Source organism: Protomyctophum parallelum (assembly GCF_964188405.1).
Source record: "Protomyctophum parallelum genome assembly, chromosome: 11".
Lineage (NCBI taxonomy): Eukaryota > Metazoa > Chordata > Actinopteri > Myctophiformes > Myctophidae > Protomyctophum > Protomyctophum parallelum.
In genome coordinates, this window is record NC_139707.1 from 30150045 (window position 1) to 30174800 (window position 24756).

Here is a 24756-nt window from a genome sequence, read left to right on the forward strand (position 1 = left end):
CAAACTTGATGTCACGAGGCATGTCCATATATGGAACTCAATCAATTCTTTTCAATCAATCAATCAATTAAAAAGGAAAGGAAACTTTATGAACTATCTAAAAGGCTAATCAACTTCCAGAGGCAAGTGTGCATGTGGGACCCACCCAGGCAAACATTTATTATTTTAATAGGCTATTGAATGTAGACTTAACAAGGACAAGTGTCCATAAATGAATTGAGAGGATATAACAGTAATAATATACACAACACAAATCTCTGGTCACTCTAATTGCCAAATGCCCATTATCTTCAAACATTCTACAAACCACTTTAGACATCTGCTGGTGAGTTTGTCAAACTGCATTCAGATTGAAGGCATAGTTCAAAGAGCATTTCAACTTCAAGGGTGAAATAAATAAATACAATTAATTCAGCATTGTATTTTGACCTGCAGTGCGACCATTGAGTTACAAATAAGATGCATGTACAGCCAATTCTGCTTTGTTTCCATATATAAAGAAATGGGGTTGTAGGCCTAACTATTCTCATAGTGATCAAATTATTACTTTTTTAATCAAGAGAAATGCAGTTCTTATATATTAAAAAAGATATACTGATTAATATTGATATCATATTTCTATAATATTATAATTCTGTGCACAAGCGTTGATCAACATGCAAGTTTCTTCTTTTTTTATTCAAGATTTTCATTTATGATACGCCCTAAATAGCGATCAATATTGTTATTAAATAATTGATTAAAAAAAATAACTGTTGCACGCCTAATCAAAAACAATTTGAACACCTCACAGGTAAGGCTGTCTTGCACCATACAAGCATGACTCATTCTCTGGGTGAATTAATGTGAGCTATCCTTATTGTGGATTAGTGAACACATCGCAGGGGCTGGGAATCGAACCTGGGACCTTCTGCTTCCCAGGCGGGCTCTCTTTAAGACTGCCCTAGAGAAAGATTCAGCTCCTCTCTCCTGGGGAGCACTGCAGACACTGTCAGCTGTAATACTTGTGCACAGAAATGAGACCGTTTAATGAAAAGATTAATCTTTAATTATTACTCTTCTTCAAACATTAATCTATCAGAACAGCAGCTTCAGGTATGGCACTTCTCTCCAACAGTTTGTGAGGATAGAGTGTTGCAGTCCCGCTCCCGAAGAGCGGCCTGGAAGAGCATTTTCAATTCATTTTTCCCATAGATTTTTCACAAAGTATTTATGTAAAGACATTTAAAGTCTCGGACAAAGCCAACTTGGATGGTGACAAATCATGACAATAAACAAAAAAATTGGGGTCAAACAAATAATTAGAAGAAATTGTTCGGCCCCAACATTTTTGTTTATTGTCATGATTTGTCACCATCCGAGTTGACTTTGTCCGGGGTTTAAAAGGTCTTTAAATAAATACTTTTTGAAACGTCTATGCGAAATTCTCTTACGGGCCTCTTGTCGTCATGAAAGGGGACGGGACTGCGACACCTCTATTGACATTGATAATTAAAAAAAAAAGACATTCACTTGCACTGTTCATCTTACAAAACCCTGCCATTTGACAGCAAGGTTTCCTACACTGACACCTAGGACAGAAGTTCTCAAAACCTTTTATGCCAAACCCCCCACCCCCCAAAATAATGTGTAGCATAGGCTATTTGTCCGCGAACCCCCATCTGAAAATATTTATACCCCATACAAGATATTTGTTAAAATGTTTCAATATGTCAAATTGTCAAATCAGACAGATCTAAGAAAGAGGCAAACATTTTGAAAATAGCCTATAAACACCTCACAATGCGAAATCTGATTATTTTGGCCTGAAAAGTTTGGTAACCCTTGACCGTCCTAGGGGATTGAGAAATGACCCTGATGGAAAGTGAAATGAGGACATTAGCATTAGTAACTATAATTATGTGATCATCTGTGCAAATAGCCACATCTCAATTTGAGATGCTTTAGACATTGATCTAACTCGCATACATTGTTAAGGTCATTGCATAATTTAAAAGGAGACAGAAATCAACTCATAAAAAAAGATTGTAAAACAATTAAATGTTATGTAAAATAACTAATTACATTTCTTGTCTGAGACGAAGTGAAATTTAACTGAATTAGGGTACACAGATTAGAATTAGGTACTAAGAATGGTAGCTCATAGAGAGGCCTCGACTCATTTTCCTCCCATTTATATGTGAAAGGTGGCAAAACCGTATTTGAAGTGCATTATTTGTGAGGCATCATAAGTGCAATATAGGCATACAATAATGCTTACATGCACAATCAGATAATTAAAACGCATTATAACACAACATTATGAATCTTATACAACTGATATGATGCAGTTATTAGAGAGAGTTCTCCCAGAAGGTTTTCAAACTTCCGGAGTTGTTGCACACTGTGCAAATTCTAAAACTAATTAATGATATCATGCTTTTTGCACCCATGTTGTGCGTAATGTACAGACTACAGTGGTGACTAAGAATCGAGACAAATAACCGGTAGCAGCCTAGTCATGTGGTCATCACTTTTCCCCACTCTGGGAATTAAGTTGTTTAGTACAGTGGTAATCAAACTTGTTCATTTCAAGGACCTCCATAACGCTGAGTGTACAAATATGTGTAAATTGTATACTGTTGTTCTGTATTGACGGTGCTTCTTATTGTTCATTTGGAACCCCCCTTCTTCATCAATTGGTCATTGTGTGGAAGAAGATTCACGCACACATAGACCGCTAAACTACCTTTATACCTAAACATACAACATATGCCCATTAATTACTAAGGGCAAACGTCGACCCAGGTTATACCACAGACACGGAGATGGCAGTGATTGGAGCAAGTGTGTGTGTGTGTGTGTGTGTGTGTGTGTGCGCGTGCGTGCGTGTGTGTGTGTGCGTGTGTGTGTATGTGTGAGGGGGGGGGGGGGGGGGGGGGGCGGGGGGGTGTAAGATGACTGGGCACTAAGGACAAGTGGGCACCTTGATCTAAAATTGGCAATTCTTTTGTTTAGTTTTTTTACATTCTGGGAAGAATATCCAATTTTACATGGAGGTGCCCACTCTTCCTTAGGGTCCAGACTGCCCATCTTCCTGTTACCCTGTGGGATATAAGTATGGTAAAACCTACTGACCTCTTATGAAAATGTGGTACCGCTCCCTAAAAGTGTCTATAAGGCAGAGAGACACGCAGCAGTCCATGACGCAATTATAAAAATAAAACCAACTGTGTCTGTGTCAGTCCCATCGTCGGCCGTCTGAGCCGTTTCACACACGGATGTGACGTGAATTTGCATTATTATTATTATTACAAGACTATTGTCATCATCGTCCTCTGTGTCAAAAAAACAAACAAACAGGTTTCTTATATAACTGTAGCTTCCAAGACGATAGCAGGATTCTCAATGTCGGCTTTGCTCTGGACCATCCTCAATTCCAGTTGGGCGGGGCTGGGTCTCTTCCTGGGACCAGCCATCTCTGAGAGAGAGAGAGAGAGAGAGAGAGAGAGAGAGAGAGATAGAGCACTACATAAGACAATTAAGGCAAACATTGTGAAAAGAGCCGAAATACAAGCTCCAAATGCATCACAAGTTCACAACGCCTCGCACTGCAAGGAGTTGTGTGAGTGTGTGTGTGTGTGTGTGTGTGTGAGAGAGAGAGAGAGTGTGTGTGTGTGTGTGTGCGTGCATGCATGCATCTCTTATGTGCAGAATCTGCAGATGTATGTTTGTATACACACATCTCTTGAATGTATTACTGGTATTTCTTTTAAAATATACTTTTTAATATATTTGATTCTACAAAACAGGGTTCTTTGTAAGCATCTAGGCATCTCTAGGCTTGCACAGAAAAATGGTTAATATATGTCTTATTCTGTTTTGAACTCTTTCAGGTCGATTATCCAGTTCCAATAATATTACATATCATATTACAGTTTTTAGAGCTGGGGGCGTGTAGAATGTCATATTGCAATTTTGGGCATGTTAAGAAGCGCTTTCGACACCCCGTGGATTGCGCAAAACGGCCTTGAATTAGTCATGGGAGTGTTTAAGGAGTGTTTGAGACGCACTATTCTCTTTACCAGTCAGCTGATGTCACATACGGAATGCGCACTTTGGGGATCGTGGTATTACATTTCTTCATGCTGGCACCATAGAAGACATGACATGACTTTGTCACATTTGGGTTAATTATTCCTATTGCACTGCATGCTGTCACCTTTATGCCTCAAAATAATTTGTTTCTATTGAAAAACACCAGTAAAATAACGTTTATTATATTTTATTTCATTCAAGTCACGATGAAGGAATGAGTTGAATGGGTGCTGCTTAATGCTGTGCCTGTGGCCCCGATGGTATATGGTCTTCGCTCGTAGCATTTTATTGAAGAAGACTTGAATTGGGTGTGATACAGCGTATGAAAGCAAACTTCCCAAGGATTATGGAGATGTTTTTATTTTTTTTAAAGGTTGAGAAATGAAAGAATTATGGCCGTTTCTAATCTCATCATTTTACAAAAAAAAGACGCAAAAAGAGCGCTGTTGCCATGTCTCATAGAAACAAGTAAATAGGTCTATAAAAATAATCCCAAAAGAAGCGCATATAACTTACTTACTTACTTATGCCTATCACCCAACCTTGGGCATAGGCCACGAACATGAGCTCTCCAGGCATCTCGGTCCAGGGCCATTCTCTCCAGCTGTCCCCATGTATGGCCAGATCTCTTCACATCTGCGTCTAGGTCACGCCGCCAGGTGTTTCTTGGTCTGCCCCTTTTCCTTTTCCCTTGTGGGTTCCAGAACAGGGCATATCTTGTGATACTAGCTGCAGGCTTGCGAAGGGTGTGGCCAATCCATCGCCATCGTCTTTGTAGTATGTCTTTTTCCACAGGGTGTTGGCCTGATTGCTGCCACAGTTCCAGGTTGCTGATTGTATTAGGCCAGTGGATTCGGAGGATTCTTCTCAGGCAGGTGTTTATGAAAGTCTGGATTTTCTTCATGGTATTAACAGTTGTTCTCCAAGTTTCTGCTCCGTACAGCAGAACAGGCTTTACCATGGAGTTAAAGATCCTGATCTTAGTTGTTTTGGGAAGATCTGAGGATCCCCAGACATTTTTCAGCTGGTGGAAAGCTGCTCTTGCCTTTCCCATCCTAACTTTCACGTCAGCGTCTGTCCCGCCGACTTTGTCCTGCCCACTTTGTCCACGATACTGCCTAGATAGGTAAAACTCTCCACCTCCTCTAGTGCTTCGCCCTCTAATGTGATGGGAGTAAGTGCAAATAACAGGGGTCTGTATATTTTAAATGAAGTGCCATGTTTTTATTTTCTAAATAGTGAGTCTGCCATATCCAGATTAATTTTAATGACACCACATTAAAATAAAAAAACATATTTTGATTATCCACAAATAAAAAGTTCTTCCTTCTTTTTAAATATGTTCTTGCACATTGTTATAATGATCATTATATATCCCCCTGCAGTCAGAGTACATAGTTTTAATGAATGAATGTGATGCATTGTGAGCTGGTAGATCTGCTATTTTCAAAAGTAATCTTGGAATTTTTTTATTTAATTTTTGGATTAGCCGTCCTTAGTTGGGCAAATGCATTCATCTGGGGATCCTTGACATGGGAATGTGCTGTGTGAGGATTACTGGTTTAAACAACATTAGGAGAAAAGCCCAAATAACCACTTTAGAAACAAGAAAAGCAACCACAACTAGTACTACCAATATTTATACAAGCAACTTTACAGAAAAAGAAGCCGCTTATAATAAACAGACATGGCAACACTCCAGCAGAGTTCAGAGCCGCTCAAGTGTAAAATCAAACAGTGCTTTTTGCATTTATGAGGTGGTCAGACCCACGTCTAATCGTTATGCGCTGAGTGTTTTTAGGTCAAGGGGCTTAATAGCAAATTGCGCAAAGCGAAAATAATTAACATATGGACACTCCCACAATGCTAAAATATTCAGGAACGCCGTATACCATATGTGTGTGCGTTCAACACGGGCCGATATGCCTTTCATAATATGATTGTGCGCAGAGTGAGGGCAATTTATGTATTACCCCATTGTAAAACGGACCTTCAAAATCCAGCCCTTTATATGTTAATAAATAAAACTGAAAACTTTTAGTGTGGCTATTTTCACAATATTTATCTGTGGAACAGAGTCAAACTAAATGTAATTCCTACAATTCCAAGTGCTTATAAGGATTATGATTATTAATGGGGGTTGCGACCTGAAAGGTTTGGGAACCCTTGCTCTATCATCAACAACCAAGAGTAGGACACCAATGTCATAATTGACACAGTTAGTAACACTAGTATAATACCGTGTGCATAGGTCATGGTCCTCTTGATGACATGGTGCAACGAAGACAACGTCTTTTCACAGGCAGCCTAAGAAAGAGAGGGAGAAATAAACAGTTAACAAACGCTCTACATACCACAGCGTCACACAAAAGTACCAAAAGAAACGACACGCTTTGAGCTTGTAGATCTTTCCCATAGCAAACATAAGGACACATTATGAATAGTTTAAGTAGAAGGGAGTTCCACCGCGTCTCAAGCCTGTGGTAGTAGGCTAATCTGGTGCATCTCAGAGGCAGGACAGGTAGCAAGAGGAAGGAAGGCACTGGAGCAACTCAGACAGTTTAAGCCCTTTTTAATTCACAGGATGCACACTGAATTAAAAAAGGGCTTAAACTGTCCGAGTTGCTCCAGTGCCTTCTTTCCTCTCACATTATGGATTGTGTTGCGTTGTGTTGTGCAACTCTTGAGCATTTTCAAATACAAGCAGAAAATAAATACCACTTTTCAACCTATCTTCATATAATAGGTCCTCACTAATAATCATGAAAAAATGGCACGATTTTTTTCTACTCTGTCTGTGTCTCATAGGAGGGCTGTGGGCAGGTTAGAAACCGTCTTCCAGTGACATCATCATTAGGCAGATTTTTTTTTAAACAAGTTTTTTTACAAAAATGTTTAGATTTTCATTATCGTGAGAACGATGGCTTCCATTTCCGCATTGCAACTTTTCAGGACTAGAAAGCCTGCAGTTTCTATTAGCTTGTATTCCCCATCGATCATGTCACTGGAAGACCGTTTCTGAACTGCCCACAGCCCTCCTATGAGACACAGACCGAGTATAAAAGAATTGCACCATTTCTTTCATGATTATTAGTGAGGACCTATTATATGAAGATAGGTTGAAAAGTGGTGAAGTGGTCCTTTAATCAACAAATGGATTAACCCTAAACATATAGTTAAAATAGCACATCTACAAGCTATTACTAACTTGCAAAAGGTTTTTACTTTTTTGTTCAGATTTCCGCTTATGTCCAAAATAGTGACCCATTATGAATCAACTATTTTATTAAACCAGTAATGGGTTGAGGGCAAGAAGCGACCTCGTCCTTTAGGGCGAGGTCGATTGGGTGACAGGTCGCCTGGGTGACAGCAGACTCCTGGGCGAGCGCTGGCGCTTTGGAATGGGGCGTCAGATCAACATATGGAATTAATTCTGTACTGGCCATATATGGAGCGTGTCTAGAGTATACAGCGTTTGATGAGGTCAGATCAACATATGGAATGTCAGAACAGGTCAGCTCCATATATGGAGATCTAAGGGTGGCAGCGGGGGCAGTGTCTTGTACAGGGTTTGATAAGGGCCTTCATTTTCGGGCCTGTTTCGCCGGCTGCCGTAATAACTTTGGGGCAGCAGGCCCGTCTAGAGTTTAAATGGACAGGTATCAGTCAAAAGGGAGACATCGAAGAGGAAGGATGGATGGGGAAGGAATAAGGATCAACATATGGAATGTCAGAACAGGTCAGCTCCATATATGGAGATCTAAGGGTTTGAGGTCAGATGTAGAGTTGCTGGCCAATATTGATGACATCAGGGATCTCCATACATGGCCTTAATATTGATGACAAAGCCTGGTGTCTGTTCCAAAAGTGCCGTGTCTGGAACGGATTATATCGTTACGTCATGTTGTAGTATTGTTTTGTAGTCATCAGGCAGGAACAATCAAACAGAACTTCCTTTTCCCTCAAACCGGAAGAATAACAATAAAAGCTCTCGTAGCCTGTAGCTTTTATTGAGAAAAATCGGTTTGAGGGAAAAGGAAGTTCCGGAAGATTGAGGACTACAAAACAATACGTAGCGATATCATCCGCTCCCGACCGGTTCATAAACACGAAATGGAATGGTGCCCAGGCTATGCCTATGGTGACCAACCAACCAAACAACACACTGACAGGAAATGCACAATAATTCATAATTGCGACCTTCGGTCGCAATTATGAATTATTTCTTACAAACGATTTGTTTTATTAACGGTTACATTAACCCATAATACACCTTATGTCAGGGGTCCTCAACTAGAAATGATGAAGGTCCACAAATATTTTTTTGAATAAGACCGAGGTCCGGTCCCATGCGCGGCATCCATCGGAGAGCGGGGCTCTATGCCCGTTTAGTATGGTCAAGCCGAGCTTATACAAATCAGATCGCCTTCCACCCAACCAATAATGGGGTGCAGAGTGCAGGCCCGGAGTGGAACTCCAAATCAGGCCGGGAGTTATACGCCCCTGGCAGGCCACACTGCGCGCATAGCGCACGCCAGAATTTTGGGGGCCCTTGGGGGACATTTTGGGGGCCTTTGCAGCAATTTCACATGAGAAATGTACCATCTGATGTTATTTATATTATTAACTTAAAATAATGGGTGGGTGGTCCACAAAGAGGTGGTCCGCGGTCCGATCGCGGACCGCGGTCCGCCAGTTGAGTACCCCTGCCTTATGTTATGTTGTGTTGTGTTGTGTACGTCATGCCACACGTACTGTAATCTCTCAAGCACCATGGCCCTAAACATGTAGTGTTAGTAGGATTAAACACAGAAGCACGCACGCATGCAGGCACGCATGCACGAACACACACACACACACACACACACACACACACACACACACATGCATACACAGAAGCACCCCAGAGGAAGTACACTTAATTCTGCATTCACCTGCGATCAGGCAAGCGGTAAACGGCAAACCGGAAGTCATGTTAGTTGACAGGCAGCCAGAACCGGCGACGGTAACGGCAGACGGCATCAATGTGAAAATATTTAATGTTTTTAACATTCCGTGCTGTCCAGCAGGTTTTGCCGTTTGCCATCTACCGCTTGCCTGATTCCATGTGAATGCAGCATAAGGAAGTTTCTGTTTCTACACAAAAAAGGAGGTGCTGGCCCCAGGGGCAAAAAACCCAAACATTTTTACCGAATGGGTTCCCAGATTGCATGTATTGTACTGTTCACCTTCAGGTCATTGGGATGGTGGTGAGTCCAGGCCAGCAGCAGGGCAGCAAAGAGGTCTCCCGTCCCCACAAACACAGCATCTACTTTGGGCATCTCCATCCGTATCTTCTGCCTGCCGTTGGTCCCGTCCGCTCTCACTGTACAGGGCAGGGAGCAAACATCACAGTGTGGGGTCAAAGTCAACAATACTATTATTATATTGTTGCTGTTGGGCAGAAACCGCTTATCTCCATATTTTTATTTGTGTTTTCTTCATAAATGAACGCCCTACTTGACGCCCTAGTTAGTTTGGCCAAACCTTTGTTATGTTCGAGTGGCGCGATTACATACAAAGTCAAGGCAAATATGCAACGTGGCGCGACCGGGTGCAATGTTACCGGGGCGGTGCGGACGAAGCGACCCATCGCCTCAGTATCTTCACTCCAACTGGAATAATCCAAATGAAGCAAAGTTCGCTTAGTTTCCACTAGCCCCTCCCTAACATCTAAGTCTACTTTTGTAGCTTTTGTGTGACGCTGTAGTATGATCAAGCAGGACATTCATTTACAGAAAAAACACAGTTAGAATGTGGAGAAAAGAGGTTTCTGAAAGTAAAAGGGTAAGGCGGATCTGTTTTTGTGTGCAGTTTGTTAACATCTAACTATTACAATAGCACAGTAAAGAACAGTACAGGAGTACAGTACTCTGAGTACAGTACACACTACACAGTTCAGAACACAGTACAGAAACTACCACAATACAAGTTTAGTTGCACCGCTCAGTTCACACGGGTGTGATTATACCTATCCTTTGGCTCCCAAGGGCCACCAGGAACTGGTCCCCACTTTTAGAGGGCAGGTCTGTGCTTGTAAGTACCACCGTCTCTGGTCCCATCGCATGCAGCAAGTCCATCACCTGGGAAACAGAATTACAACTAGACTTTTTTTTACAGCCACAATGACAGATGGTTTCTCATCCGATGGATCTTGGCCCATAAAAGAGTGGCGAGATATTCTGGCTGATTGATTCAATCAATCAATCAAAGTTACACTGAAGGTCCTAAAATGTCTGAGAACCAGTGATTTATGACACCCACCTCAATAGCATCTTTCTCCGTGCTGATTTTCCTCCCAGTTAACAGTCTACAAGAGACAATTAGAGAGGTTACACATGACGTTGACACAAAATGACACAGAAGAAACGTTTCTGTCACAACCATCATGATTCATGCATGTGTCATTCTACAAAGAACCCATTCAAATGATGAGGTGGTCATGTCAAGTGTATAGGGTAGGGCTGGGCAATATCCATATCGTCGGGCAGAAGTAGCAGAAGCAGATGCAGCAGATCTGCTACTTTTTTCTATTTTGCTATTTGAATCCTGAGAAGTAACCATTTTGGACGTATGAGGTTTCTAAAGCAAGACATGGCCCTTGATGTAGAGAGGGAAAAAAGTACAGACCCCCGGTGGTACTTTCTGGTCATTATACTGTATAGCAGTGGTTCCCAAACCTTTTAGCTCAAGACCCAAAAGAGAAATTAGATGTTTACCTGGGACCCTCCATGGCAAAGGTTCGCAACCACTGGTACGTGGGCCTGTGCCGTTACGCGGCACATGTGCCACTATAGTCATACTATCCATGTTGATGTGTTTTGCTAAGATGATGCGAGACGCGACGACGCACCTCACCGCACACACCCCCTCCCCACATGCACCTCACCGCACACACCCCCTCCCCACATGCACCTCACCGCACACACCCCCTCCCCACATGCACCTCACCGCACACACCCCCTCCCCACATGCACCTCACCGCACACACCCCCTCCCCACATGCACCTCACCGCACACACCCCCTCCCCACATGCACACACCTCACCGCACACACCCCCTCCCCACATGCACCTCACCGCACACACCCCCTCCCCACATGCACCTCACCGCACACACCACTTCCCCACATGCCGGTCTGCGAACATTTTATGAACTATCAGCTGGTACATGGTAATAGAAAGGTTGGGAACCCCTGCTCCATGGGGTGAGTAATCAATAGAAAAAAGTCATTTTGTGGGTGAACTACTCTACTCCTTTAATATGGCTGCAGCCTGGCTGCTGCCGCAGCACTCACTCACTCTGCCTCAAACTGGTTTGGGGTGAGGATGTCCGCCGTCGGCACCACTTTGTCCCTGTACACCGGGAGCAGGTTCTCTGGCACGTACTGGAACAACAAATGGAGCGGTTTGAAATAATGACAATTATTAACCATCCAGTACAGTACAGTACAGTACACATGCTAATTTTGTCAACTAAAACTATGATGAATTATTTTCGTGGACTATCTTTTTTCACTAACGAAAACTAAATAAAAACTAAGCTATGATGACTAAAACTAAGACTAAATATCTTGACAATTTCGTAAACAAATAAAAGCTAGACTAAAATGTTGGGGAGGGACTAGTGGAGAAGAGACCCAGTAGAACTATTATGTTTGGTTGCGCTCGAGTGTTGCGCTCTGAAAATAGCAGATCTGTACACTCACAACATGTAGCTATTTTCAGCATGCCACCAAATGTAAAATCAGTCATTACGACGCTATAAAGGCCCGCCAAAATATGCAGTAAAAGTTAACACTGTACAGTACACACACACACACACACACACACACACACACACACACACACACACACACACACACGTAGAGTGTATAGGTAGTAGGGTTTATGGTACTTTTTGCATAAACTATAAGCAAAAGGGTGCACAGCACACCAGTCCTTGTGAGGTGCCAGCCAACGGGAAAGATACTGAATTAATTTTTTGTATGGCCTAGACGCACACTCGTAGCTGCCAATGCCACACTTGTATTGAGGATACAGAGAAACCAACATTTCAGACTTCGGACTTTTTGCATAAACCCTTACATTCCCCCGAACTGTGGAACGCACTCCCCCCCCCCACCCACCTGAGAGCACCACAGTTGGTTGACTCATTTCACACAAAAGAATCAAGAGAGGACTAAAGCCTTTCCTTTTAAACAAAGCATTTTTATAGCTATGCCCTTATGTTTTAAATGTTGTGTTCCCGTTTCTTAGATGTTTTTAATGGTGTGATGTTTGTTTTGTTTTTATTAAAAAAATTTGCTCATTGTAGCATTTGAGATTCTAACGAATGTAAAGTGTGTTATAAATAATATCCATTATTATTGAAGAATAAACAAAACACTTTGATCTTACAAGCACGCTTATTGTTAGTCAAACAAAAATTAAAGTTTCATCATCACAATGCAAATTGAATCACTCGCTAAAAAGTGAGAAGAAGAAGAAGAAGAAGAAGGTTTACCAGCTTAGCGTGAAATTACAGCTCACGCTCAAAGCTCATTAATAATAAACGGCCCCACTGTCTCATTTCGGGGCATGAAATGTGTAGTCCCTGTGTGTCTCTATGCATATTTCCCCAGGCAGATTAAGTCTAGCACCTCTCAATTGTGGGAGGACTTTACGGCCGAAATGGTGACGAGCCAACCAGATTCGTCTGGAACCAGGCTATAACCAACCAGGGCCCAATATGCAAATATGGGGCAGAACATTGCAGAAAAAAATCTGAGAGGGACAATACTAATATCCTCTACGTGATGGAGGACCCTGCAGCAGTAATTTTTTTTGACAAACACTGTAATGTCACAGAGGTACCAGTAGATGTCACAAAAAACTAGATAAAGTGCCCCTCGGGGCACAGGTCTCCACCAGGCCAGGTCAGGTTGTGGCCTCCTGGTGGCGCTATAATACGCCAATGTAATGTGTTATTACGCATTGGATGACAATTGGATGATTTGAGGCATTTTGTTCCAAAAATGTGTTTTGCAAAAATCCACCTGTTGGTGGCACTATAACAGGCCAATGTGAAAAGGGTGGGATATATTCCTCAGCCTAGTAGTCTGAAAGTCTGTGAAAGATTTCACGTAAATTGCACGCTGGGTTCATGATTTGAAGCTTTTTGTTCAAAACGGGCCAATACTGCAAACTTTGAAAGCCAATGTTAGCCAATTAGGATGGAATATGAAATATCGGTTAGATCAGTCTTGAACACATGACTATAGAGCTACTGTGTAACGATTTGCGGGATTTTTGGACAGAATCTGGAGGAGTAACAGCAAAAAGTCGGCTCCCTGGTGGCGCTATAACAGGCTGTTCTGGAAAATTCGGCAAAATTCGCAAAATTTGGCATCGACCGGGTTAACGGTGCCGGAGATTAGCTGGTAACAGACGGACTGACGGACACACACACACAACACACTCTCACACACACACACACACACACACACGGACGGAGTGCAAAACATACTCTCCCCCCATGCCTTCGGCCTGGTGCAGACAATAAGACTACTGAAATGAATGTTACAGAGTATATGGCTTTAATGCTTTGTTATGGAATCGATTAAATACATTTAGTTTGATTAATTTTTTCACCCGTAAACAGATAAATGCCAGTAGAACACTCACCATGGCACCGTGATCTCCCATAACAGGATCACAAACTGAGGAGAAGACATGACAAGAGAGAGGAGATCTGTATGTAAACTGTATTCACAGGTTTATTTGGACATTACTTCACTTTCAAACATGTTTGACAGGCAGATATAAAAATGAACACAAAAAATATACATATATACATACTATACACCGAATTACGGTTACAGAGACTATTCTACACATTGCGCCCCTCCCGTCCTGTTTTCAGGAAGGGAGGGGGAGAGGCTTTTTTTCCTTTTTTATCACGTGACCGGAGTGTTGTGGGATGAATCGGGGCTGCTTGATCTATTGTCCGGGTGTGTAGAAAGGCGATTGAAAGTAATCAATAAAAACATGCGCTAAACGCACCGGACCGTTGGGATTTGAAACGCATAGAAAACCGGGGTGTTAACGTCCACTCAGGCTTTTGTGTTTTACCCCAGACAGTTTTTTAAGTTACTTCATTCAGTATTTAGATATTTGCCCCCTTCCTATAGAAACCCACTGTGTACTTAAAACTCAGTTTCAAGTTTCAACTATGTTAGATTCATCAAAAATACCCATATCTGATGACTGATATTGTCCTTTCTGTTTTCTTCTTTTTAAAATATCAATATCTAAATACTGAGTATTACAGACTCGAGCAACTTAAAAACAGTGCTCACAAAAGCCTAGAGTAGACGTTAAAATGTCCCCAAACATGTTTGAAAGTGAAATATCCCTTTAAATGAACACTTGATTGTACAGTGTTGCTGTACATCTGGACTGAGTGATCGTTTTAACACTCACCATACACTAAGCTGGGGTTGGCCGTCTTCAGCTCCTGAACTATGTCCACCACCGTCTCCAAGAAGGACACATCTCTGCTGTATCCTTTGGGGAGAAGACAGTTTTAAGTGAACATTTAAGACATGAGGCCGATTCTACAAATGCTATCCTATCCTAATAGTTTTCTGAAAAACGTACGTTGCTACACCAGTGGTGCTCACACCTTTTCATGTCAAGGACCTCCAAAATTATGTATTTGGGGATGAATCCCCATCTCAAAATATTATGTGCCAGGGAGGGACCCCAGAAGCAAAGATTTATAATGAGAAATAATAATATATACGATTTATATAGCGCTTTTCTAGGTACCCAAAGTCGCTTTACAGAAAGAAATACAGACATATTTATTAGAAAACAAATTAAAAGGTTTAAAAGGTTAAAAACTAGGAATAAAAATCAAAAGAGGGGCAAACAAGAAGGGTGTGTGTGTGTGTGTGTGGGGGGGGGGGGGTTATGTAGGGAAAGCCAGTTTGAAAAGGTGGGTTTTGAGTGTGCTTTTGAACATTTCGAAGGTGGGGGCAGCTCTGATGTGGGTTGGGAGTGAGTTCCAAAGAGAAGGGGCAGCCACTGCGAAGGCTGTCTCCCCATGTCCGTTTGTTGGATCTGTGGGTTTCCAGTTGGTTGGCAGTGCTTGACCTGAGGGAGCGGGAGGGGACATGGCGGTTGATGAGTTCAGAGAGGTAGAGGGGGGCCTGGTTGTTGAGGGTTTTGTAGGTGATGGTGAGTATTTTGAATTCAATTCTGGACTTGACTGGGAGCCAGTGGAGTTCGCGGAGGATTGGTGTGATGTGGTCCCTGGATCTGGTTCTGGTGAGTAGGCGGGCGGCAGAGTTTTGAACATATTGTAGTTTTTTGAGGACCTTGGTGGTGACGCCATACAGGAGTCTGCATAGTCAAAGATTTGTACAAACTTTCAAGATGTTTGGAAAAAGTGTGATGATCTAAATTGACACAGATGCGTTCCTGGATTGGTTATTAAAAGATGGAAGTTAGAAGTTAGAAATAAGTCCTTTGCATTTCGGTACACGCTTCAACTTAAACCACATGAACCACCAGCATCCATATGCTTCTGGGCATGTCACAATTGCTGAACATTCAGTGAAAATAGCAGATCTATATAAAGCTTGTAGTAGATTGGTTAGAAGAGGTTATAACAGGTTTGTGGGGCCAATGGAAAAACGGAGGGGGTCTACAAAACCAGTCTCAGGTTATAGGCTTATGGCCTTATAATGACACATTTTGCTCAGTTTAACTACAGAGGCAATTCAAAAGTTAAAGCGCAACAACTGAACATGATGCCTCAGGGTTAACTGACTTGGTAGGAAAAAGAAAGCTTTCTATCTCATCTCAACCCACACAGCAAATAAGCAGATGCTGTGTTATTCAGTTTTCCTTGCAGGCATTTTCAATGCAACGGTGGCTTTAGTATGAAGGTGCCGCTTTTGTAACTCATGGCTGTGAAAATATTATTGCTAAAGTAAAGATGTGCGGTGCAGGCACTGAAACAGAGCACACACAGCAGACTAATATGAATGAATGAGAGAGAGAGAGAGAGAGAGAGAGAGAGAGATTGAACAAGCTTTCTTGCACCTCGGAAAATAATTTATAAATGTATTCATGTTGTACGATTATCAAATGTTGCATCAATTAACTTTATTTCATGAAGGTGACTGGCTTTAACTTGACACTATAGTTGGTAAAATATTAGCCTTCTATTCCTAAGTCTCAGGCTCACCCACTGCCTAACCATGTTACAAAATAAAAATGTGGTACTGGAAGCAGCTTGTGTTGCAGATCCCAAGGGCACTCGAATGATGATAATGATGATGTATGTACAGTAACAGAACAAAAAAGAAAGTTAACTCAACAGAGACATTTTATGTCTCCGCCCAGGACCCAAAATGTGTGAAAATAACCAATCTAAAAGCCTGTTTGTGCATGTGCATCTTGAACATTGAACCTCAATTTTCCACTGCCATGCCCTTGAGCACAGAATTTAATTAAATGTCCAACAGCAGGTGCAGTCTAAAGCCCTAACCACACCAAAGGGTCACCATGCAACTCATTGGGTCCAAACGTTTAACGCTAAAACCGTCTCGACAACGTGGGTCAACGTGCAACAAGACATATCACACCGCAGGGACAACGCTAAAACCATCTTGACCCTATGGTGTTGTTAGGGCTTAAGTCAGGGGTATTCAACTAGATTAGGCCGGGGGCCACAACTCTAGAATGATTGTCATTCTACACACAGTGTGCGCGCAAAGCAGAACATTTGTAGTTGGGAGGTCAAGAAATTCAACAGAAAAGGGAGTTAGAATTAGGCATGTAACGATGTATCGTATATCAATATTAATCCCAACGATATATATCGATTTAATAAAAAAATTAAATCGATTTTCTTTTTTTCCCCTTTTTTTAGGGGAGCTGATATGAAATGTGAGCTTTAATCATATGCCATCATAGTGGTGATGGTCGTTGATGCTCATTAATACATCAAGGAAGGCAATTATGTTTCTGCACTGTCAAATAGGTCTACATCTATCCTAAAAATCATCCTAAAAATCATCATCAAAGAAAGCTTTTTTTTTACTCGAACTACAGTAGGTTCTAAACAAGAAAGCATGTTTGCAGTTATTGCACAGAAATTTGTCTGGCTCATTTCTCTCCAAAAGCTCTTGAATATGATAGAATATGATTAACCATTACTGTAATTATGGTAATGTCACACTTCATATCGCACACACCATACCTGTAACTTACATACCTGGGGCGATCCGCAGGCCGGATTTGGCTCAGCCAGTTGAATACCCCTGGTCTAAGTCTTTGACCAAGACTTTTTAAAAGTTGTACTGGGTGCATATTTCCTACACCTGAACTACTCCTTTAAGTGGATATATAGTTCACCTCACCTGTCAGTACATAGTCATAGTGGTTGACGTTATTGAGTTTTATGCCCTCGTACAACACGTTCAGCTCCTCCGCCGTCAGCACTTGACCCTTCCAGTGGGCATAACCTAAATAAAACACACAGAAGAGAAGATTCAAAGTGAGGACAAATCACATTTTAGGCCATGAAACTTACGGACACGTTTTGGAGCCGTTGTTCCATCCAAGTAAAGTAAACGACAGAATTAACATCACTGGCCTGTAGTAGGGCATTTTTATGTCAACAATCTCAGGTAAGCTTATTATCATTCACTAAACGGCACATGTTTCATGTAGAGCTACACCATGACAAAGAGTAAGTTCAAGTTTTGAGTAAGTTCAAGTCTGTGTGATTATGTGTTTGCACTTGATACAAAGTCACCAGCATAGGCTGTCTCTTACTAGATGAACCTCTTCAGACATACTGTGTACTGTACAGTACTGCTGCATATATGGGAGTGGGATTACAACTGTTGTGGGGTGTGTGCCTGGTGGCTTCAGCCTTCAGTTGGAGCATACACCAGACCATTATGCTCCTCCAGGGTGGTAGTAGCTGAGTGAGTAGAGGCCACCTGGGAATCAGAAGGTCACCCCATGTGCCCAGTCTATGTGTGTCAAAGTGTCCCTGAGCAAGACCCTTAGCCTCTAACTGGTGCCCCCCCATGTTCTCAACATGGCCATCTGAGCAGTGCACTGAGCAGCCATCAGCTGGGTGAAGCTGAAACTGAATTTTCCGCCTGCTAAAAGTCTGTCTATCCGACCGTCATCAAACCCGACCCCATGTGTCCACATGGGGTCGGGTTTGATGGGGATCGGATTCTGTCAGTGTCTATCCTCGGTTTCCCGTCTCTCTAGTCTACACTATACATCTTCAATAAAGCAGAAAGTGCCAAAAAGGAAACTAATCTGTGTGATATAATCCCCCAACTAGCCCAAATCATCAGTCTCAACAGCATGGTTTCATCAGAAATGTGTGACTTCACCCTCTTTCTGCTCCAGTAACAACATCACCCACTCTATGTTCCCATCAGTGTTCTGTTCAGACTTCACTACGGGAGGCCTTCTCATACTGACACAGGGTCACATTCTGGGTTCAGCGAGAACTCTGTGCACCGGTATGGACCACAAATTCAATTGTACGTGTGTGTTTATGTGCGTGTGTGTGTGTGTGTGTGTGTGTGTGTGTGTGTGTGTGTGTGTGTGTGTGTGTGTGTGTGTGTGTGTGTGTCTCCCGCCTGTATCCAGTCTACTGTGTCAGTCAATAAAAGCCAGGAGGGTTTACTTCAGGTTAAGTGGGGGACAGAAAATAAACGAGAAAGAAGCAAGGAGTGAATTTACAACCCAGGCAGGCCCAGTCACCAGTTTCTTGGGAGGGAGGAGGGAGCGAGAGAGGCCTCTTTGACCTGGTGCCCAAGAGCAGAGAGACAAGTGGGGTTCAGGCAGGGTCTGCAAGAGAGAGCAGCTAATGAGAAAGTCCAGAATAAGATAAGAAACAAAAAAAAGAAAAGAAAAAGAAACATTAGGTAAGCATCAGTAAACCCCTCTAATTAACTTTGCTTTTGTTTAGAAGGAGCCCAGCGTGTGTACAACCTTAGTGGTTTTCAACCTTTTCAGGCCACGACCCCCCAAAATGATCACATTTGAAGCATTTGGAATTGGAGGAGTTGAGGCATTACATTTAGTTTGACTCAGTTCCCACAGATAAATACTGTGAAAAATTCTGAAAATAGAAGCATGTAGACTGGCTATTTTCACAATTTCTGTCTCCTCCAGTTGGAATAATACAGAATTCCACGATACATACTTGGGGGGGAGGCCTGGAAATGGAAAACAGGTTGACAGGTTAAGAAGCTAAATACTTCCTTAATGTAAACGAAGTCCACACCCACAACACCAGAGGGAGTGCAACAAACCATGTACAACCCAGATTCGGCACAAACAAGGGACTAAATTCTTTTCGCTCCTATGCCACCAAAATGTGGAACGCCCTACCAACAGTCATTAAGACATGTGAATCCCTTGACTCCTTCAAAACCGCTCTCAAAGGGCACCTACAGACGGCTGCAATTCGAAACTGGCCTCTGTAAAATCTGAATCCCCCCCACCCCCCCACCCCATTTTCCCTCACTGTATATTGTATCTTTTCCCTTTTTTGCTTCCCATATGATGAATTCCTGTTCTGTTCTTTACCTACAGAGAAATGTCTATTTGTATGTCTCTAAATGTTTGTATGTCCTTAAATGTTTTGATGAATTGAACAATGTGGACCCTGTTGTAAACAAGTGTAATGCTTAATTGGGTCGTCCACTCACAGTTGACAGTCTTTGTATTGAGTTTGTGCTTAAAATGTACTGTAAATTCTACAAACTGTTAATAAAGATTTCAATCAATCAAAAAAAAGCTCAGTGCCTTATTTTAAAGTGATGTATGGGGACATCTAAATATTGAGTGGACTGAAATGTCAAGTAAATGTATTTATGGTAAAATATGTGATGACCTGTATGGTGGCATTTTCCCCTACAAGAATCTTGATGATAATCAAAAGCGGGTATGTATAAAGAATTTGAGTAGTAAAAATATCTCTGAAAAAAAGAGGGATGTGATGTGGCTGGTCTCTGTGAGGAGACTAGCAGTAAGGGCGGTGGTAAAATGGAGCTGCTTTGTTAAAACTGTTAAATGCCCGATCCAAAATTGTAATGCAGATGAGACTATAGAGCACCTGCTAGTAGACTGCCAGAGGTCTAGAGAGGTGTGGGGTAAAATGTCACAAATTGGTTTTAATATTAATGTCACATATAATGCAGTCATGTATGGAGTTTTTATTGAAAAAAATTCTGCCATGTAGCACAAATTTTACTGGACTATTGTTTGCACTGTAGTTAACAAAATATGGAACACCAGAAGTGCCATGGTGATTCACCAGGAGGCCGTCTCAGGAGAGGTGGTATTTAAACAAATACAAACTGAACTGAAAAGACAAAGAACTGTTGACTCAAAAAATAAAAGAAAAAAATAAACTGACACCATGGCACAAAAAACCTTTGTATTGAAATGCCTTGATATATTTTTGTACTTCAATGTAAAATATGTATACATTGTAAACCCCTGAATAATTCTCAATAAAGTATATATAAAAAGCGAAAACAGGTTGGGAATCAGTCATCTGCAGTACTTTAGGCTATACTACTAGAACACCCACCAGTCTGTCTGTGGCTCATTGAACTTGTGCTGTTAGTTAACTAGTTAAGGCACAAAGTGCATGCATGGCCTTGTGGATCCCCCTCCTCCATTCTACAGCATGGCCATTCTATTTAGAGTAAAATAAAGCATGAATCTAATATTGTTGCTGTCAGGCAGAAACCTTATCTCTATGTTTTATATTAGTTTTTGCTTTAAAAGCTCACTATGTGTTGTGAACTTGCGATGTGACACATTGAGCTTGCAGATCTTGCAGAATGCTTTGAAAGTGTCTAAGTGTTTTATACAGTAAATATTGAACCAATGACAAGTCAAGAGCTTGTGTGACAAAATAATACCTACATTGGATCCACTGGATCCACAGGTTCTCTTTTTCCCATTTTGGTTTTGGACATGCAAGGTGTCAGTGGTGGAAAAAGTACTGGTACTGGTATTTTGATGCAATGCATTGTGAGTTTGTAGATCTGCTATTTTCAAGTGATTAATGCATGTTTTGTAATATAACAATCAAAATCTACAATGTAACTAGTAGTAACTACAGTTTTCCAAAAGTCCACACTCCCCTACACTACTGTGTGTGACATCATGCACTATCTAACCATGTTACGAGGAGGGTCATCTGATCCTTGCACGTGTGGCAGGCAGGAAGAATTTGTCATTTAAGCCATGGCAGAACCAGAATACGGCAGCACAAAGAGGGGATTCTTCTCTGGGAGAAAGTGGGGCACATGTGGGAAGAGATTCGCCACGGAGGGAGGGAGGGAGAGAGGGGAGGCACCCCCAGTTTAAAGATGAGCTATGCAAGAGGTTGTGAGGTGGAAAGGGATGTATGTACAGTATGTGTGTTGCACAACAAGACCACACGCTACACTAATTGTGATTATGTCAAATTTGGATAAAATTCGCTTTATTGCAATGATCCACACCCATTAAGATCTGAGGCTGATTCTACGAAATAATGTCTTCTAAATGCTAACAAAACATATTATTTTGTGCTTTGTCTATATCAGTGGTGCTCAAACTTGACTTTTCAAAAATAGCAGACCTACAAGCTCATTGTTGAAATATAGTAAGTATAAAATATGGTTACAGTGGTTAAAATTGTGATGCAAAATTATGTAAAATGACACAGGTGCTTCTTTCCCAGATTTAATGGATTATGGTATTAGCCACCACTTTAATAACAACACATGAAAGTAGCTCATCGAGTAGGCAGTAAAACAATAGGGTCGAGTGGTTCGAGATGGGTGAGAGATTGAACACCACCACCAATTCCACTTGGACAGCCTAGTAAAAACCACTGAAGTGCTTCACAGTGGTTAATTTAAAATGTAAAAGACACTGTTCCTCCACGTAGGGTCCAGGAACCAACTCTGAGGGTGTACAAATGGACCCGTAATGGTCCATTTGTACGCTGTGTACGCAGTGTATAATATCTGTACAATATCTGCATGTACGTATGTATGTAGTATGTTTATTTGTTCTATTTTACCCATTCAATCAAGGAATCAGTGTCATTTTAGATTTCAGCTAGCACATTGGTTTTTAAGTGGGGTCTAAAGCTAAAGTCGTAGTATAGTGTCACAATCATTTTACACAGTACAGTTGATTTTGTCGACAAATACTTATTTTGACAGGCCTTGATGGCGTTGTAATGCCTGATTTTACACTTGGTTGCATGATGAAAATAGCCGATCTACAAGCTCACAACGTGTCGTGGACGGTTGTAGATCTGCTATTTTCAGAGCGCAACACTCGAGCACAGAAAATTACTTCAGACTTGTCTTTTAGTTCTACAGGATCTCTTCTCCGCTAGTCTTCTTCTCCATTTTAGTCTGGTTTTTATTTGTTGGCAAAATTGTCAACATATTTATTCTTAGTTTTAGTCATCATAGCATACTTTTTGTTCAGTTTGTGTCAGTGAAAAACATTTAGTCACCGAACATTTTTCGTCAGGAGCAAACCTGTGTGATTGGAGAACTGCACCGAGTTGATGGAGTCCACTTCAAAACCCAGCACCTGCACGGAAACACCAGGGGGTCAACAAAGAATGGACAGCAGTGGTGGAAAAGGTACACACCTGTTTTTACTTAACCCATTTAGACCTGAGGCCGATTCTTATTTTATTCTGAAAAAGGTTTTGTTTCTATGTCAGTGGCGCTCAAACCTTTTCATGTCAAGGACCCCCAGAATTATCTGTATTTGGCTTGGGTCCCACATCTGAAAATATGTTGTTCCAGGGCCCCCCCCCCCACATTTTCAAGATATTTAAAAAAATAGCAGATCTACAAACTTGTAAAGTATAACATAATGCTTAATACACCAAAAGGGGTTCCCGCCCTGAATGGGTTTAGTAAAAGTATCAATACTGCAATGTAGAAACACTCTGTTACAAGTAAAAGTCCGGAATTCTAAATGTACTTGAGTAAAAGTACAAAAGTACTGGCGTCAACATATGTAGTTAAAGTACCAAAAGTATTCATTTTGTGGAATATCTAATTTCAAGTTTTCAAATGTATACAAATATTTTGAAAATAGATGGGGCTGAAGTGGTTTAATGTAGTCTAGGCTTTGTAATAATAATAAAAATCTACAAAGTAACTAGTAACTAAAGTTTTAAAATAAATGCAGTAGTATTTGGATCTGACATGTATAGTGGAGTAGAAGTATTGGAAATTGAAAATACTCAAGTAAAGTACAAATACCTCAAAATTGTACACTTGTAAATGTACTTAGTTACTTCCCACCACTGCAGACAGGTGTTAAAACAAGACACTGCTGCACTCATCAATGCAGTCTGTGTTTGTCTAGTGTTGTTTTAGGCTACATGTTTGTCACATTTTGTTTGAGTAAATAAATGATGGCAGGTGGCCTCTGCTATTCTCTGCTGTCTGTGGGAATCACATGAACCAGCTATTGTGACAGTAGATTAGGCCAAATTCATTCACTTTCAAGTTTGCTGAATCAATGAGAACGTATAATGCATGTATTTATTTATTGCAGAACACTGGTAAAACGGTTACAAACGTGTCTCAATCAATGTGTCATTTGGGGAAGCGAGTTCAAGCCACTTTACCATCATCTGTCATCTACATGATTAGCCATGGTTCACATGACAGTCATGTTTCAGGGCTACTACATGATGAGTCTTGAAATAAGCTCTATTCACTCTCATGACATTTATTCAAATGCAGTGGTTTTCAAACTTTGTTTTCTTCCAGTGACCCCATAACAGTCGAGTTACATACAATTGCAATATTGTATGTAACTCGACTGTTATGGGGTCACTGGAAGACTTACAGAGTAGGCTAGTACAACATCCTCGGACCTCATGTTGAGAACCACAGCCATTCATTATTTTTTCCTATCACTCTCTCTGACCTCTTCTTACCTGCAGTGGGAATGTTGCAGACTTGTTCCCCACGTATCCCCTGACAACATGACTCTGAATGGACAACACACGGCACTCCTCCATATCGACCAATATAAAAGCAGGACTCACTGGTCACACAGATTTTGTTGTCACGGCTTAAATACGTTTAAAATGGCAATCACGCAATAAGAACAAAGCGACAGTAACGCGGCGCTGGCAGCAGGTACGCTGGAACTTGTTATTATATATAGGACGGACGGAGGAGGAGAAGTCGAGAGAGAGAAGCAGCCGCACTCAGCGCACTGACATTTCCACAAAGCAACTGAAGTCCCATAGCCCAGGGGGGCACCCACGGTGTGATTGATTGGTTGGTTGGTTGCCGAGCAACCGGCTTAAAGGCTAAATGACCTACAAGCAGTTTAATAAAGTAATCGAACTACTGTACTTAGTTTTTTATTATTATTCATATTATTATTACAGCACTTATACTTTTACAATTTTCAGTACTTTTACTAGTTACTAGGCTAGTCACCTTGTAGATTTTGCTTATTTTTTACAATTATTTGTGTGTTGGGATTTTTTTATTTTCTTTTTTTTTACATGAACCACATGAACCCTATAGCATATCCCTTTTCTGAG

At 41.4% G+C, this 24756-nt stretch overlaps 1 protein-coding gene across 1 annotated transcript; it reads right to left on the bottom strand.

The window, feature by feature from the left end:
- Positions 1-1327: 1327 nt before the first annotated feature.
- LOC310866782 (pyridoxal kinase-like) lies at positions 1328-24406 on the bottom strand. Its single transcript, XM_083776524.1, has 11 exons — positions 24136-24406; positions 22709-22763; positions 17531-17635; positions 14580-14663; positions 13782-13816; positions 11418-11503; positions 10381-10426; positions 10088-10199; positions 9306-9442; positions 6318-6384; positions 1328-3460 (listed from the first exon to the last, which is right to left on the bottom strand). The coding sequence occupies exons 1-11, from the start codon at positions 24217-24219 to the stop codon at positions 3348-3350; spliced, it is 924 nt and encodes a 307-aa protein (XP_083632650.1). The 5' UTR covers positions 24220-24406; the 3' UTR covers positions 1328-3347.
- Positions 24407-24756: the final 350 nt, after the last annotated feature.

Excerpts from the sequence above, each read along its gene's own strand:
- LOC310866782 (XM_083776524.1), bottom strand. The coding sequence starts at position 24,219 with ATGGAGGAGTGCCGTGTGTTGTCCATTCAGAGTCATGTTGTCAGGGGA. Across the intron at positions 9,443-10,087 it reads CCTTGGGAGCCAAAGGATAG|TGAGAGCGGACGGGACCAAC; the intron begins GTATAATCACAC and ends TGCCCTGTACAG. Across the intron at positions 3,461-6,317 it reads GACCATGACCTATGCACACG|AGATGGCTGGTCCCAGGAAG; the intron begins GTATTATACTAG and ends TCTCTCTCTCAG.